Consider the following 21,022-nt stretch of genomic DNA (forward strand, 5'->3'; position numbering starts at 1 on the left):
GCTCACTTAACATTGGTCCTTTCCGGCCCGTGAAATATTTCCGGGTAGCATAACCTGTGGTTCAGTAGCTGTTTTGGATAGCAAGCATGCTATCTATAGCTAACTGATATTTTGCATTGAATTATTCTTATTTCCATTTGGTAAAGATTTTTTATGGTATATTATGTCAAGTCGTCACCCGTGTTGGTATCCGAATGACAAATAATGTGATAAAAATCCGTCAGAAATAGATTCAGACTCTGCGGGAGGTTGAAGCCATTTTAACTGGCTTCATGCTGCAGCTGGGCATAGCATTCACCAACCAAGACTTGTTAAAATGGCTGCCGTGTATTTGGTAACTTGCATTTCATTGTCATTCATATAAAACTTTTTAAAAATGCCTAAATGTTTGGACATACAATTGTATACTTGTCATTCTGGCACTTGCGGGGTGACAGGCTTTGTCATGCAAATGTAGGGTTTCATTGAAATGGTAATGTATCCATGGATCAGGGGTAACTCCGGAAGGCTACTGGTGTAGGCTTTTGCTCCAAACCCGTGGTAACATACCTGATTCAGTTAATTAAGGTCCTGGGGAACAGTTATAATTTCGTTGAAATGAAAGCTTGCAGGACAGTAGCTCTCCAGGGGGGTGGCTGCCCTATTAGCTAGTGATTTAGTTGTAGCCTACTGTAGATTTAGGAACAACTTCCCACAGAATGTCTAACATTTATTCAATCTTACCTGTCAGTAAAGTCACTTCATATGAGAATAGTTGAGTAGGATGACTAGTTTATCACTCCTAATATCATACAATTTCTTCAGTACTTGAGTAAGACCCTGATGAAAGAAACAAGTCTGACAACCTTTTCCACCAACTTTATTTTACAAATGTAGTGTTCGATCACTGCTGTATCCAAGGGGATCAAAATGCATTGGAGAAATTAAAAGTAGGCCTTTATATATTAAAATTAATAATAGTCATGAAAACATTCATGAAGTTCACTTGTAAATATCATCCCATACAAATCTATATAATCTCATACAAATCTAGATTTAGATTTATCCTTCTTCGTTCTACATAGGTTTAAATGAATTAATGATGGTGTTGAAACATACACCTATTCATTCATCTCTTTGTGTCTTATTTTATTCACCATCTATTACGTGTTATTTGTCATTACTCATCAAAAATATCCCTGTTGCCACATAATAGGCTATATAGAAATATGTTAAATGTTAAGCATTTGGGTGGTCACTGTACATTCCACTAAATACTCACATATAATTTGTTGAAGCCTCAAATTAATGTGTTATAGAAGAGAGCCACAACCCATTAGAATATTCTGATTGTACTAGCTATACAAAATACAATATACTTACACAAAAAAAGGTTTACCATGTACAAAATAATGGCAGAAGTGTATGTAATGACTGTTTCAATGGTTATGGCTTGTGGCGATAGTACAGACATTGCTACAGACTTTCTGTGACTTAAATACAAATCTAAAACTAGGTTAGCTGTCCTAATTCCCTGAAAAAAGACACTGTTACTGAACATTCAGGTAGTTACTGTTATACCCTTTTTACCTACATTGTGACATCATGTGTTAACCCTTTGGGTTTTATTGGGTTAGGCTGTGGTATTAGCAAGTGTTTCAATTTGGTCCCAGACCCAGAACTTTTCCCTCCCTAGTCCCTATCAATATTGTATGACCTTGTGAACGGTGAGTGTAATCATTCCACCCCAACACGTGGAACCAACACAACTTTTGCTAATACCTACGCAATATTTTCAAATAGTCTAGATAGAAGGCTACATCTAGGGAAAGGGACTAGGGATAGGTTTGTAATTGGGCCATTGTCTCAAAACATACTGTAATAAAACCCTGTATACATGCATTGTCAATGCATTACCAAGGCATGGAGTTGACATGCATCAAGATTAGACAGTGTTTGTTTGAATCCCCATTTTGTGTTCAGATGTAACAAAACAAACAAAATGTCATGAGAAAGATAGGTATCTAAAAACATGTAAACACTTAAAATCTCACTAAGAAAAATAACACCAACATCATAACTATAAGATAACCATTAATTATAACAACAATTATAATAATCATTAATAATAACACTTGTCGTAATCATGACAATAACCGACACGGACTACCCAGTGAACACCGTCTGACGCCGACGTCCATGGACGTCTAAAAGATGCCATTTTGCTCACTGGGTAAGTTACCGTTGTGTATAGGAAGATTGTCAAAAGAAAATCTGTATCAACATGTCAGTCATTTTATCTCCTGAATTATGTCAGATTTTTTTCTTCTGTCCATTTGTAAGCAATATGAGACACTTTGTATACTGTAGATGATATATATATATACAGTTATACTTCTCTCTTAGTCGAATACAAGTCTGTTCATTTTCTTAAGTCCCTTAAGTTTATCAAACACAGCCCCGCGCATCTCCAGTGACTGAGTGTCCTTTTATGCTGAATGTAAACCCCTAAGATGTGATACAAAATATGTCTGTCTTTATCTGGTGCAAATATCGGGATTGTGCAAAAACTTTTCTGTCTTAGTGTTTCCCTCTTTGAGCTGGGCTGGAAAAAAACTGCTCATGTTTTTTTTTTTACAAGTTTGACTCCAGGTATCTACAGAACATTAGTACTCACATGTCAGTGACAATATCAACACCAAAAATTAAGTGAAAGCATTAATATGCTGTATTATATGGTCCAAAGCCACACATGTAGGATAGGATAGCCCTTAATATTAAGCATTATTATTGATATTATGACATTTCTACCTAATAGAGAACGGTTGGAGTGTGTTACTACGAACGAGCAAGGTCCTCTTCTGATGAAGGGCATCCTAGCCACCCAAGTCTCTTCTGAGTCTCACCCTCATATCTGACTGCTTCATCATTGGAGTCATCCTACAGTATGCATTATAGTCCACTGCCTTGTTACAGTCAATTCCCTAGACACATACACTTTGGATTGCTCTGAAGCCAATCATTTGTATTGTCCTGTAGAAATGTTGGCTTGTGTCAGTTCTCTGGTGAGAATAATAAAATGGTGATTGTCAGACGTGCTTTCTCTGTGGTATTTTATTTGTATCCCAATGCATGGCTTTGAAGGTCAGTCGTATTATGAAGTGCAACACCTGCATCATACTGTACTTTTTGTGCTCTATGAAAGAAAATACCCTGTACTTGCAGTAGCTAATCATCCTATTGGTAGGCTGACCAACTCAGAAGTTCCTCGTCAAACATAGTGACTCATGGCTCAATCAGATTTGGTTGTCCTGATGAAGACAGCTGGGTCACAGGGGAGCTCCAGGTAGAAGTTGCACTTAGGCACAGATTTAGGATCAGCTCAACCTCCCCAAATGCTGAGCATAACTATTAGGCGGTGGTGGGATGCAAAACTGACCTCAGATCAGTTACTGGGGGCAACTAGAGAATGTGTGGAAGCAATTTTCCCAAGGTCACTCATTCATTCACACAAGAAGCAACTATCGACAGCTCTGTTTTCCTGCGTCAGAATGAGGCGGGCTCACTCGTACACCACTCCCCGGATTCAAAACCCTATATCATCCAACATTCCACATCATAGGTCATGAAGATCATCAGTTCAATGCTCCATGGGGAAAATAGCATCCTTTGATGCAAGTGCAACCTGTTTTTCTTTGTAACAATGAAGTACACAGTCTGGCCGTACACCACCCTTCTCTCTCTCATACTTAGATATATTATCTTGGTCCCTCCTTTCTAATATGGCTCAAAAGTTTCTTTATTCTGTAAAACATTTGATATAAAACACAAGGTTATGCATGAACAAACCAGTTTCTTAACTAAGTCCTAGCTATCTAATTTCTCCCACGTTTGTTATTTTTCAGTTATTCATGGCATCAGTGTATGGCAATATGGCACATTTAGATATGAAATATGGCTGATGTATCACATATATAAAAATGGCAGGATAATTCCGTTCCTCTACCATTTTGACCTCTAAGCAAGTCCTTCATCTCCCTATATGTACAGATTGATTCACCATATTTCCTTCTCTACCCTTCCTATTCTCATATGTCTACTCTCTTCATGAAGACCACACACGCAGTAGGTAGAATATGCCCTAACCACTGATACAGATTCAGATATTTTTTCATCCCCTTAATGGTTAAGGGTGGGTTTAGGGGTGAGATAATCTGATCCTAGATCTGCAGTTGATGGCAATTTCTACCTGGTGCCCCTCACACTGTCACCTCATTCTTACTGCCTGTCCTGATGCCCTGACTGCCTCCCCCTCCTCCTCCACTTCCTCCTCCTCCACTTCCTCCTCCTCTACTTCCTCCTCCCGCTCCTCCGTCGCCCCCTCCTGGTATAAAGTGTAACTGCTCGATAGTGTTCTGCCTCTTGGCAGCGAAAGCCATCCTCTTGGCGCTGTGGCCCCCTAGCGTCCCTGTTCCCATGACAACCCCCGCCCCGGGCATCTCGCTACCACCCCAGCCCCCCATGCCTCCCCCCATGCCTCCACTCATATGCCCCGTCATGCCCTGGCTTCTCTCCTGCTCCCTCCCTGACGTGGGGTGAGAGTTCATCTTGATCATGTGGTGGCGGTCCAGGGAGGGCGTGGCACATACATTCTGCTGGGACTGGGCTTTCTGCTGAGGGGTGAGACCACCCCGGGGAAGAGTGGGGACCATGCCTCCGCCGCCTCCATGGGCATATGGATCCTGCACACCCACTCCCATCCCTCCGACCCCTCTACCCATACTCTCCTCCAGGTGATCTGGGGACATGAGTAGGCGATCCTGGGGACGCTCCTGGGGCCAATCCTTGGGCTTCCTCGTCAGGGTCTGGGTGTTGGACTGAGGCCGCTCCTGGGGTCGATCCTGGGGCTTCCTCGTCAGGGTCTGGGTGTTGGACTGAGGCCGCTCCTGGGGTCGATCCTGGGGCTTCCTCGTCAGGGTCTGGGTGTTGGACTGAGGCCGCTCCTGGGGTCGATCCTTGGGCTTCCTTGTCAGGGTCTGGTTGTTGGACTGAGGCCGCTCCTGGGGTCGATCCTGGGGCTTCCTTGTCAGGGTCTGGGTGTTGGAGTTCTTAGTAGCAGCAGCCATGGCTTTGTAGTACTGGTGCTGCTGGTTCTTGGACATCCTGGAGAGGGTCCCAGTGTTCCCGGGGACGTCCCCCATGTTGAGCAGCTGGTCCTGCGACATGACCTTCCTGGCAGGCTTGGACAGGGTGTCGTAGTTGGGGTTGTAGTGCTGCTCGGTTGGGTCCAGGGGGTAGGGGTTGACCGTGGGTGAGACGGGGGGTAGGCCGGTGGGTTGGATCCAGGGGCGGGGGGCGTGGCGGGGGAGGGTGCCCCTCCCACCCATGGTGTTGTAGTCTCCGCCACAGGGGATGTGGTGACTGGAGGACTGGAGAGCAGGCTGGGCCGTGTGGGGACGCCTCTTGGTGGTGCAGTAGCCCGATGAATATTCATCAAGACCACTCTTTTCTGGAATCAAAAGAGGAATAGTGAAACATAAGTCATAGAGCTATTGTTTTCTGTGTAACGGGGTCTATCTCTATGTTGCTACGTGGTACACTACTCACCCAGGCGTTTGAGCGAGGAGTATCTGTTGAGCTCTGGCTTGGTGGCGTTATCGTAGGATGGGGGGAGCTGTGCCAGGTTGTGGAGGGAGTGGTGGAAGGAGGGCTGCCCTTTAGTATTGTTGTGTTTGCTGGACAGAAGAGTGCCTCCTGCCGCCAGCTGGGCGTTGTTCATACGGGGGGCGTGTTCTGAGGGGTCAAAGACAGCTATGTTATGGTGTGTTTGTTTCTTAATTGTTGTTTTTTGGACAGCCTTTATCTAACCAGGTTGGTATCATTGACATCTAAGACATTATTGTGAATAACTGTAAAACATGGAAGGGCACCAGATGCATACATTACAGTATGTCACTGGAACCAACCATTTACACCACCAGTTGACTTACCGATGGTAGCAGTGTGATTGGGACTGGTTCCTGAATGGATAAAATTGTGTTGAATATTCCCCACTGCAAAACAAACAAACAGTCATCAGCAGTGGAGCAACAGTGTATACATAATGTAGATGTGTGTGTGTTCGTGAGTGAGACAGCAGAGGGAAACACTGTATGATGTGTTCAGTTGTGGATGTTATCAGGAGATTTCTAGCTTCATGGTTTATTAACCACATTAGGATCAAGGCATCCATCCTCTTTTACATTACCTGGGCCAATTCCCCTTTACACGCTCACTCACTTATCATTTATTGAACCTGTGGGAATCGACCAGGATATTGCACTGTGTTTCAAATACACATAACTGTCCCTCTTTGAAAACTTCCAAGTTCCTCGACGTACACATCTCAGATGAGATGAAATGGTCAAACCACACGGACACCACGGTAAAGAAGGCACAGCAGCGACTCTTCTACCTCAGGAGGCTGAATAAACTTGTCCTGTCTCCGAGGGCCCTCACAGTGTTTTACAGGAGCACCATTGAGAGACTACTGTTGGTCTGCATCGCATCCTGGTACAACAACTCCACCGCCGCTGACTGCAAGGCTCTACAGAGGGTGGTACGCTCAGCCAAACGAGCCATTAGGTGCTCACTGCCTGCCCTCCAGGACACCTACAACACCAGGCGTCGCAGGAAGGCCAAGAAGATCATCAGGGACCTCGTGGCACCCAAGCCATCGTGGCCTTTTCTCCCTGCTTCCATCACTCAGACGCTGGCAGTATAGGAGTATCAAGGCAAAAACTGTCAGACTGGCCAATAGGTTCTACCACCAACCATCAGGCTGCTGAATAGCCACTAGGCAGCTACCTACTCCCTCCCCCTTGCTTTTCCCCCTATGGATATTCTACCCCCTCCCAATAGCACTTACCCTGCCCCTCCCACAATATACATTATCATTGCTACAGTTGTAATATTATTTTTATTATTGTCTCATTCACTTCTCTTTTTTTGACCTGCGCTGTTGGAGCTCGGATCATAAGTATTTCACTGTGCCCTGCGATTACATCTGCAACACCGTGCATGTGACTAATAACCTCATCTAATCTAATCCATTTTACTCCTTCCCCTTTCTTACAAGACAGTTTGAAATAAGCCTAAAGCCCAACAACAGCACAAAACAGGAGAAACGACTTTGAAACAGAAGTGTACTATGTGAGCTTGTCCTCATTTCCCTTTTTTATTTCAAAAACATGTTTCCTGTTTGTTCCAACCGAATGCTCCCCTGGCCACTCACGTCTGTTGTCCTTGCTGGGCAGGCCAGGGGCATAGAGGTTTTTGGGAGGTCTGCCCAGCGTACCCTGTCCTTCCCCTGAACCACACAGAGCCACGCTGTTGTTCCTCTCATCCTGCTGCACTGGACTGGACTGGTGACGCAACATGTCCACCAGCGCTCTGAGGAGAAACCAAAAAGATAATGTCAAAAATGTAAACGTATAAGTAATTAGCTGGTGTAAAATGTGTTTTATTGCCTGGAGTAATAACAGTTCCCCCCCTGGCATTAACGATATCATATCTTGTCTGATCTTATGAATGAAACATGCTATAAACATGTTATAACGACATTATGAAATTATTAAAGAATCTGTGTTTGTCTGTCTGTCTGACTGTCCATCTGTCTATCTGTCTGTGTGATTGTCTGTTTGTCTTATGCTCTGTCTGTTCATCTGTCTGGTCTGTGACTGATTGACCCCTCCCCTTACCTGGGCATGTTGATCTCTCCGTTGTTGGCCTGCTGCGACACCTTGTTGAACATTATCTTAATCCCCACTGCAACTGCTACCATAAACACAATGACACCTCCAATCACAAATCCTGTGTTGTGGCTCAGAGGCTGCAGAGGGTCCAGTTCCGGCTCATCATCATCCAGGAGTATGGCGTTTGGTGGCTGGGTCTTGGCCCAATCCGGGGAGACGTAGTTGGTACAGCTGCTCTGCTCCAAACGACGGGTGGGGTCGGGGCAGCAGAAGCGGTAGTGGCAGCTACCACAGCAGTAGATGAAGCTGTCCTTGGAGCAGTTGAAGGTGTTGTCCAACTGGCCCATGACATCATAGTAACCATGGCACACGTCCACGTCCACCAGTCTGCGGGGAGGAGGAGCCACCTGGGCCGCGCCCAACGGAGGAGCCAGGGCTCCCGCTGCCGCAGACGTCACGTTCTTAGGGAACATGATCTGGGCCAGGGGCCGGGAAGGGGTCTCCAGAACCCCAGGGGATTCTGGAAGTTTCTCTGGAGCTTTGGGCCTTCCCCGGAGGGCAGCGGGGCGGAGGTTGGCATGGATGGCCAGGAGGAGGAGAGGGGGGCTGGGGGCAGACTGAGGGGGGTCGGTGGAGCCCCCCTGGCGAGGCCGGGGGTCGGTACGTAGGGGAGTGGGAGTGGGAGAGGGGGAGCTGTCCTCAGCTGTGGTAAGTGGGGCAGCAAGGAGAGAGAGGAGGGAGACGGCGAAGACTTGGAGATTGGTGGTGGGCGTCATCTTTACATGACTAAGAGCTCTCTTTTCTGTTGTCGACTCAACGCTGTTACAATGCTGTCCTTTTTTCAGAATTAAACCACTAAAACACTATTTGAAACATTTAGGTAGCAGATATGAGTTGTTTGGTACTCATAGTTTCAAAATATTGTAATTTAATAATGAATATGTCTGATGAACTTTGTGAATGAATTCTAGATACGCTTTAAGAGATGGAAGTCACGAGTGTCATCAACCAGTTGTGTCAACCATTGGTGACAGAGGTATTTACATGGCTTTCATTCTGTTACCATTATCTTCAACATCTTCTGTGATAATATTCTGCATCCCATTACAGTAAAATCAGATCTGTATAAGCCTCACAGAGTAAACGAGGGTAAATTGAACATTATGATCTTGATCAAACCCAGATCGTCTATTTCTTCTCCTAGGTCTAGAATCTATCTACCATACAAAACCTAGCTATGAATCATGTGAAGTTAGTTTGAGGTTATAACATTCACATGAAAAAAAATACAAAAATAGATGGAATCTCCTTGGATGAAAGGTTTTTACCTTCACCATGACGTATTCCTGAACACGTTGTGCTTTGTTTTTCTGAAGACAAGAAGTAAGCTTCCTCAATGAGTTATGGCAATGTTATACATTTCCTTTCGGTTATGGCACTTGTAAAATAATATGTCACAAAATGACACATAGGCCTGTGTTTTAAGGGCAACAGTCCTCTGTAAACATTGTTCCTAAAATGTAAACAGTTAATGATTCAATCATGTCGTTTTGGCGCTGGATACATTCCAAGTTTGCACTTAGAATCAACCTGTAAACTAATAATCTCTGAAAAAGTAGAAAAATCTCTACATATAAACGTTTAATGTTTCAGTATTATGCTAAATAAAAGATTTGTACTAAATAAATCTTGTGCTAAATAAATGTAAATCATTTGTGTTCCTGTGCTTTTAGATGTTGCAGACCATTTGACTGGCAGTTGGAGAGGTTGTGGTTCTTAACGGGTCAGGACACTGAATGGCTGTGGCGTAGTGGTTCTTAACGGGTCAGGGCACTGAATGGCTGTGGTGTAGTGGTTCTTAACGGGTCAGGGCACTGAATGGCTGTGGCGTAGTGTAAACATTACTGTGTGACTGTAAAGCAGGACATTGCCCTTCCAGGCATATAAACATCACAGGTCACTAACTACATAATGCATTGGCCACTTATTTACTTAAATGTTTTATGGTCTTATCTAAAATGCATAGGCACTTACTGTTCCTCTGATTGGGCTGAAGGCTACAGAGCCAGCGCCCTACATTAAGGACAGAGGACAGTGAATACCGCAAATGAGGAGAAAATATAAAACAGTACGACAAATCGTATTATATCAAATAGACAGCTGAAAAAGCCATTTTCATTTTAGCTAGTAGCTGGGTGGGTACCTCTGTTTTTAAATGTACAAACTTAGTATGTATGGTCTAGTATAGAATTTACAAGGAAAAGAGCTGGAGGTTTAGATGTACAAACTTAGTATGTATGGTCTAGTATAGAATATACAAGGAAAAGAGCTTGAGGTTTAGATGTAACTCTACAGATTGAATTCAGTTGTGTCTCATTATGATGGTTGAGGACTGAATAGCACATTGTAGTTCACATGTGCCATTCCTTCAATAACTCTGATTATTCCTCATTTGGTCCTAAAACTGAAAGAAAAGCATTTTTGGAGAGAAATATGTAAATGTGTGGAGTTATTGTGTCTGAGGTTACAGGTGATAATAGACAGAGACAGCTCCGTCTCCCACACAAATTATAATTACATACAATTATCAAAACAGTTCTTATCTGTCGCTGAGCATGTAGGCATGGATAGGGGGGGGGGGGGGGGCTGCTGAAATCACTGATGGCTCTACTTGTTTCAATATATGTGAATAAAAACAATGGAGAATACAACCAGCAGTTCTCACTGTTGTTCCAAGTTTTTATAGAGAACACTTCTGTTCCCTGAAAGTTCTGCTTGATTTCCTGGATTGTCTTCAGATTTGGATAAAGGGGATCAGGCCTGGAATGTCTTCACAGATTTGTGGATCCTGTATGGAACACAGAAAGAATCGATTTGGAGAGTGGACTTCAAGCGCCCCCCCCCCGACACAGACACACACAAACACACTCACTCACACACACTCCCTCCCTCGATTTCTGACACACATCACAGCAACACACAGACAACACACTCTGTAAGACACTCATGAATTGCTATGAATTTCTAGCTATAAATTGGAATAGAACTTGTCAAGAAGTGTGCACCATGCATACTGTATGCACCTGAATTTGTGTGCTGTTGTGTGTGTGTGTAGGCATGTATGCTGTGTGTGTGTGTGTGTGTGTGTGTGTGTGTAGGCATGTATGCTGTGTGTGTGTGTGTGTGTGTGTGTGTGTGTGTGTGTGTGTGTGTGTGTGTGTGTGTGTGTGTGTGTGTGTGTGTGTGTGTGTGTGTGTGTGTGTGTGTGTGTGTGTGAGTGCGTGTGTGTAGGGCAGTCAGCCATATGCACCTGAATTTGTGTGCTGTTATGCATGTGTGAGATAGCTGGTCCTCACATTGATGAGACAGAGATAGTGATATCGTAATAAATAGTGTAGTTTTATTAAAAACTTGCAGACATCCCAGCAGTCCCACTCACACACAGAACACCATCCTCCATTTAAACAAATTGAAGCGCTTCAGGCAGCAGGCCACAGGTGTGTGCAAGTGCAATCAGCTAATTAACAAAGCTTGAACGCAGTCAAATTAAAGGGGCATGCCACTCATTCTAACGTTCAAACCAACAGGTAAAGGTTGAAATGATGAATAAAGATCAATTAACTGGAAGGATGTGATAATCAATTGACAGTTTAGGATCCTATATAGATAAATACACAATAAATCCATACATACAAAGCTACTCCTTCACGGTGTGTGTGCATGTAGGTATGCTAGGTGCATGTAGGTATGCTAGGTGCATGTAGGTATGCTAGGTGCATGTAGGTATGCTAGGTGTGTCTGTGTTAGTGTGTCTGCCTTTTGCAGGAGCATCAGCTCCTGAAAAGCAGATGAGAGAGGAAGAGAAAGAAAGAGTGAAACGGAGAGACAGAGCAGGGGGATAAATGTAGGGTCGGGATTTAAATGAGCAGAGAGAGTTGGTGGGGAGCAGGAAGAGCCAGAGGTATAGACGCAGAGACGGTCGTGAGTGGGAGGGCGGTGTGTGGGTGGCACAGAATCAAGTACATTTCTCCCAGCACTTACCAATATAACACCGCACAGCACAGCACATCACAGTTAGACAGACCCACAAATGCACAACCCAAACAACATAACAAGATAGGGAGACACAACAAGCATGAAATATGATGGAAGAGAGTGGTTTGGATGTCCTTTCACTTGCATCTGCAAGATCTGATCTGTACAATGAATACTGTTAATGCTGTTGTTGAAGTGGCAGCACATATGTCAGTCAGAGAGATAGTGTGTGTGTGTGTGTGTGTGTGTGTGTGTGTGTGTGTGTGTGTGTGTGTGTGTGTGTGTGTGTGTGTGTTGTGTGTGTGTGTGTGTGTGTGTGTGTGTGTGTGTGTGTGTGTGTGTGTGTGTGTGTGTGTGTGTGTGTGTGTGTGTGTGTGTGTGTGTGTGTGACTGCAGTACACTCTACAGGCATTCTGAACCTTTCTGTAGTCTCTCCCTCTCTCCTTTCATTCTTCTCGCTCTCTCCTGTCTCCCATCTCTCTCGTTCTCCCTTTCTCTCTCTTTCTCAGATTTGGTGCGTGGGTTGAGGCAGCTAACTCTCTTAGAATAGCACTGCAGCTCTGTCTGTGTGTAAGAGCGAGAGATAGATGGAGAGAGAGACAGAAAATGAGGTATAGTCCAATCTACACCTATTAGCCAATTCTGAAACTTCTACCTCCATCATCACTGGTTGTCCATGATACCATAATCTCTTCCATTTCATCCTCTATCTATACATTATTCTATGTCCATCACCACATTCCTTATCATTTCAACTAACAACATCTATTCTCATGAAAAGGCATCCCAACCCGCATTTTCCAGCAGGATATACTAATCCAAAAGACTTGTCATGACTAAAGACGCAAATTACAGTGAAACATCATGCAGTTATAATTCCTGTAATGTATCACCAGTATCCTAACACACCTACAAGTAAAAATGTAAAAATGACATTTGCTATAACATAAGAAATTAGATATCTCTATAGTTCTATCTCAATAGTTACCACTATATAATGTAACATCTTAAGTTAGATATCTCTATAGTTATATCTCTATAGTTACCACTATATACAGTAACATCAGAAGTTAGATATCTCTATAGTTATATCTCTATAGTTACTACTATATACTGTAACATCTTAAGTTAGATATCTCTATAGTTATATCTTTATAGTTACCACTATATACAGTAACATCAGAAGTTAGATATCTCTATAGTTATATCTCTATAGTTACTACTATATACTGTAACATAGTTATATCTTTATAGTTACCACTATATACAGTAACATCAGAAGTTAGATATCTCTATAGTTATATCTCTATAGTTACTACTATATACTGTAACATAGTTACCTCTATAGTTACCACTATATAATGTAACATCAGAATTTAGATATCTCTATAGTTGTATCTCTATAGTTACCACTATATAATGTAACATCTTAAGTTAGATATCTCTATAGTTATATCTCTATAGTTACCACTATATACAGTAACATCAGAAGTTAGATATCTCTATAGTTATATCTCTATAGTTACTACTATATACTGTAACATAGTTATATCTTTATAGTTACCACTATATACAGTAACATCAGAAGTTAGATATCTCTATAGTTATATCTCTATAGTTACTACTATATACTGTAACATAGTTATATCTTTATAGTTACCACTATATACAGTAACATCAGAAGTTAGATATCTCTATAGTTATATCTCTATAGTTACTACTATATACTGTAACATAGTTATATCTTTATAGTTACCACTATATACTGTAACATCAGAAGTTAGATATCTCTATAGTTATAACTCTACAGCTACCACTATATACTGTAAGTTAGTCTCTATAGTTATATCTGTATACATACCACTATATGCTGTAACATTGTAAGTTAGATATCTCTATAGTTACCACTATACACTGTAACATCAGAAGTCAGATGTCTCTATAGTTAAATCTCTATAGTTACATGCTGTAACATCAGAAGTTTGATATCTCCATAGATACCACCATATGTGGTAACATCGTTAGACGTCTCTGTAGTTATATCTCTATAATTACAACTATATGCTGTAACATCGTAAGTTAGATATCTCTATAGTTATATCTGTATAGTTACCATTATATGCAGTAACATAGTAAGTTAAATATCTCTATAGTTAAATCTCTATAGTTACCACTATATACTGTAAGTAAGACTCTATAGGTATTTCTCTATAGTTACCACTAGTATAACATCGTAAGTTAGATATCTCTATAGTTATAACTCTATAGTTACCACTATATACTGTAAGTTAGTCTCTATAGTTATATCTATATAGTTGCCACTATATGCTGTAACATCAGAAGTTAGACGTCTCTATAGTTATATCTCTATAGTCACCACTATATACTGAAAGTTAGTCTCTATAGTTATATCTCTATAGTTACCACTATATACTGTAACATCAGAAGTTAGACGTCTCTATAGTTATATCTCTATAGTTACCACTATACACTGTGACTTTAGAAGATAGATGTCTCTACAGTTATACCTCTATAGTTACCACTATATACTGTAACATCTTAAGTTAGATATCTCTATAGTTGTATCTCTATAGTTACCACTATATGCTGTAACATCTTAAGTTAGATATCTCTATAGTTATACCTCTATAGTTACCACTATATACTGTAACATCTTAAGTTAGATATCTCTATAGTTATATCTCTATAGTTACCACTATATACTGTAACATCGTAAGTCAGATATCTCTATAGTTGTATCTCTATAGTTACCACTATATACTGTAACATCAGAATTTAGATATCTCTATAGTTATACCTCTATAGTTACCACTATATACTGTAACATCTTAAGTTAGATATCTCTATAGTTGTATCTCTATAGTTACCACTATATACTGTAACATCAGAAGTTAGATATCTCTATAGTTGTATCTCTATAGTTACCACTATATACTGTAACATCTTAAGTTAGATATCTCTATAGTTGTATCTCTATAGTTACCACTATATACTGTAACATCAGAAGTTAGACGTCTCTATAGTTATATCTCTATAGTTACCACTATATACTGTAACATCTTAAGTTAGATATCTCTATAGTTACCACTATATACTGCAACATCAGAAGTTAGACGTCTCTATAGTTATATCTCTATAGTTACCACTATACACTGTGACTTTAGAAGATAGATGTCTCTATAGTTATATCTCTATAGTTACTACTATATACTGTAACATCGTAAGTTAGATATCTCTATAGTTATATCTGTATAGTTATATCTGTATAGTTATATCTGTATAGTTACTCCTATATACTGTAAGATCTTAAGTTAGATATCTCTATAGTTATATCTCTATAGTTACCACAATATACTGTAACATCGTAAGTCAGATATCTCTATAGTTACATCTCTACAGTTACCACTATATGCTGTAACATCAGAAGTTAGATATCTCTATAGTTATATCTCTATAGTTACCACTATATACTGTAACATCGTAAGTCAGATATCTCTATAGTTACATCTCTACAGTTACCACTATATGCTGTAACATCAAAAGGTAGATATCTCAATTTATTTTTTATTTATTTATTACCTTTATTTATACAGGTTTTTCTCATTGAGATAACATCTCTTTTCCAAGAGAGACCTGGTCCAATAGCAGCAGAGGGAACAACGTTTCAAACAAAACAACTTACATACACTAACACAACATTAAACAAAACTATAAACACACATACAGTACAATAAAAACATTTTACATTAAAAACACAAACGTCTTGACTAAAAACAGCTGGCCTAAAAACAATTACACTCCTCTATGATATATACATCGATCAAGTGTTTAAACTCCACCAACGAAACTAGATCATCACAAAATAGTGAACTATAGTTATATCTCTATAGTTACCACTATATGCTATATCGTCGTAAGTTAGACGTCTCTATAGGTTTATCTCTATAGTTACCACTATATACTGTAAGTTAGTCTCTATAGTTACAACTAAATGCTGTAACATCGGAAGCTAGATATTTCTATAATTATATCTCTATAGTTACAACTAAATGCTGTAACATCGGAAGCTAGATATTTCTATAATTATATCTCTATAGTTACCACTATATGCTGTAACATCAGAAGTTAGATATCTCTATAGATATATCTCTATAGTTACCACTATATACTGTAAGTTAGTCTCTATAGTTATATCTCTATCATTACCACTATATGCTGTAACATCAGAAGCTAGATATCTCTATAGTTATATCTCTAAAGTTACCACATAATGATGTTACATCAGAAGTTAGATATCTCTATAGTTATATCTCTATAGTTACCACATAATGATGTTACATCAGAAGTTAGATATGTCTACAGAGACCACTATATGCTGTAACATCAGAAGAAATGTATCTCTATAGTTATATCTCTATAGTTACCACTATATACTGTAACATCGTAAGTTAGATATCTCTATAGTTATATCTCTATAGTTACCACTATATACTGTAACATCAGAAGTTAGATGTCTCTATAGTTATATCTATATAGTTACCACTCTACACTGTAAAATCGATAGTTAGATATCTCCATAGTTGTATCTCTATAGTTACTACTATATACTGTAAGTTAGTCTCTATCGTTATATCTGTACAGTTACTACTATATATTGTAACATCTTAAGTTAGATATCTCTATAGTTACTACTATATACTGTAACATCTTAAGTTAGATATCTCTAGTTATATCTCTATAGTTACCACTATATACTGAAAGTTAGTCTCCATAGTTATATCTGTATAGTTACTATTATATACTGTAACATCTTAAGTTAGATATCTCTATAGTTATATCTCTATAGTTACTACTATATACTGTAACATCAGAAGTTAGATATCTCTATAGTTATATCTCTATAGTTACCACTATATACATTAAGTTAGTCTCTATAGTTATATCTCTATAGTTACTACTATATGCTGTAACATCTTAAGTTAGATATCTCTATAGTTATAACTCTATAGTTACCACTATATACTTTAAGTTAGTCCCTATTGTTATATCTGTATAGTTACTACTATACAATAAGTGGCCAGTTTACGAAAATTGTTTGCCACTTCAGATTGACTCACATGGTAGTGGCGTGCTATATAAAGCAAGCATCGAGGCATTCAGTTACTGTTCGATTGAACGCTAGAATGGGCAAAATGAGCGACTTAAGCATGGTATGATCAGTGCCAGGCGCGCGGTTTCGAGTGTCTCAGAAACAGCCGGCCTCCTGGGCTTTTCACTCACCACAGTCTAGGGTTTACCGAGAATGTTGCGACAAACAAAAAGCATCCAGTAAGTGGCAATCCTGTGGGCGAAAACAGCTTGTTGATTAGAGGTCGAAGGAGATGGCAAGAATCGTGCAACAGGCAGGCCACAAACAGGCAACTAACGACGCAGTACAACAATGGTGTGCAGAATGGCATCTTGGAATGCACAACTCGTTGGTCCTTGTCACAGATGGGTTATTGCAGCAGACGACCACACCGGGTTCCACTCCTATCAGCTAAAAACAAGAAGAAGAAGAAGTGGCTCCAGTGGGCACGTGATCAACAGCACTGGACAATTGAGGAGCGGAAAAACTTTGTCTGGTCCAACGAATCCCAGTTCCTGTTGCGTCATGCTGATGGCAGAGTCAGGATTTGGCGTAAGCAGCATGAGTCCATGGCCCCATCCTGCCTGGACAGGCTGGTAGCGGTGGTGTACTGGTGTGGGGAATGTTTTCCTGGCACACGTTAGGTCCCTTGATACCAATTGAGCAACGTTTCCATGCCCCAAAGAATTCAGGCTGTTCTGGAGGCAAAGGAGGTCCGACATGGTACTAGATGGGTGTACCTTAAACTGGCCACTGAGTTTATATGGTAACATTGTAAGTTTGATTCCTCTATATAGATGTCTCTCTATAGTTATGTCTCTTCCTGACTAGAAGCATTGCAGTTGCATGAGGAGTGGGGGCAGAGGCAAGGCTGTCTCACATACATTGTTGCATGCTAAAGGATGGGAGGATGGAGGGAGGGAGTGAGAGAATACATGGGACCAAAAAGTGAAGGACAAAACACTCAGTGCTGTGCAGATCAGAATGATGTATCCATGAGTTCCATGTCCACTGAAGGAAGGACATCATGACATGACACTAAATTATTCAGAACAAACACACAGGACTAATCCTGAATGCCATTGTATCACAGCAACAGCACCTTGCTTATTGATTTATGATACTATAGTGTGAAGAAGATGTAACAAAACTTGTCCATCATGACTCATTGGTTTCAGATTGGTTTGATCCAATCAGGGTGTGGAGAGGAAAATATCTCCACACCCTGTGAAGAGCAAAATGTTAAATGCTCACATTTCAACAACATTCCTTTCATATTCCATATTGAAAAACAATAGTCTATTATGCACACTGCACAAAAAAATGGCTTTAGTTCTGATAAAAGGCCAGCAGAGAAGAAGTAGCCTAGTGCAAACAGACGTAAATCTGAAATGCCCATAGTGAGTTTAACTGCGCAATGAACCTGCTGCTGCTTGTGTACCCATATCTGGCTGTAACCGGTCTGTGTATGAATGGACTTCGCCACATCTATATCTTTTACAGGTTAACAACTTGTAGCTCAGCCACTGCACGCATACATTATTACATGTAGGTTACGGAGGTATGACTTGCATGTATCATTAAGCGTGCGTGGGTGTAGAAGAACCCGAGTGTGCATACACTGACTGGCTGCGTGTGTAGTCTAATCACATATGAAGTATCAATGTATAAAAACTGTGTCAATGTGTATCAGCTGCGTCTTACAAGCGTGTTTATGTGATAAGTTGATGTCTGTGGCGCAGCTTTCAAATCAATATGTTTTGTTGCTGTATCCTATATTTATCCATATTGATAGCAAATCACTTTGTGCCATATGTGGAACCCGAGGTAACGTGAAACACGAAGAAAATGTAAACTGTTATTGAGCATTTGTTTCATGATGTTCCTGTATCAAAAAAGGTGAATATATTGCCATGTCTTACCTGCGCGTTCTGCCGGATAACAGCCGGGGAGACTGTGCGCACTGGATTGCTGCGATAAATTCGCTCTGGTTAGGCAATAACGACTGTCTTATAAACTGTTGAAGGAAGACTATTGTGACAAATCCTCCTCATTTTGTAGTCGATCAAGTGCTGCCCAATGTTGTGTACCAGTATATCCGTCGACAATATGACATATCTGCACTATTTATTTTTACTAACCTGAGCTAAACTCTTAGTTGACTCTATCGATGGAATAAACTATTATTAGAATAGCCTAGAAGCTGTGCAATGGCAAGTTTATGGAAATATTGTCTAACCTTTCCTGGTGAAATACATTTTGTAACTAAACGATGTGCATAAATTCCATGTGTTGCACATATAATTGTCTGGTCAAAAAAAGAAATCCGTAGAAGAAAACGCAATCTAGCTATCCTACGAAACTCACTATAGCGAGCAAGTGCAGCACAATAGGCATATCACACCGTCAAAAGGAAGGTCGCCAGATTTTTTTTTCTTGAATTAAACTACACATTTTTCCTCTGCAAATTTACGTTCCATTTATTCCAAGCTGATATAAGAGTTCGTCAGAAATTCCGACCGACCCCGATCATACAATGCCTATGGGATTGTGCGACTGGTCTCACTAAGGTCCGCAAAGCTCAAGTGCGCTCCCATTGGTCGCTCGAACTGGTGTTGATGAGAGTTCTATCCAGGGCTTTCGGATGCTGAATTCCAACCCATCCATGATGGTCTGTAATTGGCTTAAGGAAGTGATTATGGTTCCAATACGATTGGTTCCAATACCAGAAAGACTGTATACAGAAGACATGAGCTAACCTTCTCAACGATGCACTGCAACTGCTATGCAGAGCCGGATTATGGACCATTATGGACGGCAAACGTGCCACGGGGCCCTCGACTTCCAGGGGGCCCCCAAGATGGCATATGAACACGTCATAAACAATGGGAACGTGTGTAGAATTGCAGGAAATCAGCTTTAAAACTGCCACGTCTACTCTCAGCATAATGCCAAAATGTGTAGAATAGCGGGAAATTAGCTTTAAAAGTGGACATGTTTCTCTCAGTCTCATGGTCAAATGTGAAGAATAGCATGAGATAAACTATAAACAGCACATTTTTAACTTTGCCCCATGGCAAAATGTGTATAATTGCATGAAATTATCTTTAAAACTGCAACATTTTCTCTCAGCCTCATGACAAAACCCCCTGGAGGTAGGTGCCCCGGGGCCCAAAATGAGGTAGTCCAGCCCTGCTGCTCTATAGTGTCACAGGTGTTAGAAGAAAAAAATGAAGATGAAAATTGACAGCCACCAGTCGTCATAATGCTGCTGGTCATCAGATGATAAATGCGCAAAAATACATCAAAATGGGGGCCTTTGATATTTTTCTGCCTTGATACATTCTCTCACTATCTTTTTGTGTATGTGGGTATTAAAAGAGAGAGCAAGAGAGAGAGAAGGAGAGAGAGAGGGGTGCACCAACGGTTGCCACAGCAACTGTGTGATTATGTTGGTGGCAATTATGAAAGGGATGAAAACGTGGTGGGGGAAGAGGACAGGCGCAATCCAAAGCCAGAACACTGATGCGCGTGAGTGAATCTGTCAACCATGACGGATAGGCCTAAAATTTCAAAATGTGATAAGACACTGATGTCTTCAAAGAAGTGAGAGAAGTTTGAATCCCTAATTCCATGTAGTGTGCATAACACATAAAGGTATTTTTTTTGTGTGTTTCATTAGATTTCATAGAATAATGACTATGTTAATTTATTTTTGACAAAGCACATCATACTCCCAGATTACAATACTAGCTCTTATAGCCTCTCAGCCAACAGTATAGCATGGGGCTTATTCATGGTGTTAAACCTTGCAGATAATAAGAGAAAACAATAATAGCCCTGTACCTCTATGAACAGCCTGAAATGTTTTCTCAAATGAAAAAACCCATGCTGTGCAAATCCCAGAAAGAGAGAACAGTATTAGGTTGTGGGTAAAAAGGGCTGGCAGAAGCCAGCAAAGGGGAGAGAATACAGACATTGTCCCCAACCACTGATACAGCAGGGTCAGATATTGGGTTCGTCTGAGTGGTAAGGCGAAAGCAACCGACTGTAGACGAAGGTTGAGGAGTGAAGTTGGGGGAGGTGCATCTGCGATAGCCAAAAGTTGGACACTGATGTGGTTTTC

The 21,022-nt window shown here is 40.8% G+C and overlaps 1 protein-coding gene and 1 long non-coding RNA gene across 2 annotated transcripts; one reads left to right on the top strand and one right to left on the bottom strand.

The window, feature by feature from the left end:
- The first annotated feature begins 54 nt into the window (after window positions 1-54).
- LOC123743159 (uncharacterized) lies at window positions 55-3,073 on the top strand. Its single transcript, XR_006769967.2, has 2 exons — window positions 55-334; window positions 2,798-3,073. It is a non-coding gene; the product is annotated as an uncharacterized LOC123743159 (long non-coding RNA).
- Window positions 844-19,474, bottom strand: shisa7a (shisa family member 7a). Its single transcript, XM_045718803.2, has 6 exons — window positions 18,819-19,474; window positions 7,719-10,560; window positions 7,253-7,410; window positions 5,970-6,032; window positions 5,587-5,772; window positions 844-5,488 (listed from the first exon to the last, which is right to left on the bottom strand). The coding sequence occupies exons 2-6, from the start codon at window positions 8,486-8,488 to the stop codon at window positions 4,239-4,241; spliced, it is 2,427 nt and encodes an 808-aa protein (XP_045574759.2). The 5' UTR covers window positions 8,489-10,560; window positions 18,819-19,474; the 3' UTR covers window positions 844-4,238.
- Between the last annotated feature and the right edge of the window lie 1,548 nt (window positions 19,475-21,022).

Source organism: Salmo salar, chromosome 05, assembly GCF_965601325.2.
Source record: "Salmo salar chromosome 05, fSalSal1, whole genome shotgun sequence".
In the NCBI taxonomy this organism is placed as follows: domain Eukaryota; kingdom Metazoa; phylum Chordata; class Actinopteri; order Salmoniformes; family Salmonidae; genus Salmo; species Salmo salar.

Coding starts and splice junctions, on each gene's coding strand:
- shisa7a (XM_045718803.2), bottom strand. CDS start 8,488: ATGACGCCCACCACCAATCTCCAAGTCTTCGCCGTCTCCCTCCTCTCT. Junction 7,411..7,718: donor GGAGAGATCAACATGCCCAG/GTAAGGGGAGGG, acceptor GTTTCTCCTCAG/AGCGCTGGTGGACATGTTGC. Junction 5,489..5,586: donor CTCCTCGCTCAAACGCCTGG/GTGAGTAGTGTA, acceptor TTTTGATTCCAG/AAAAGAGTGGTCTTGATGAA.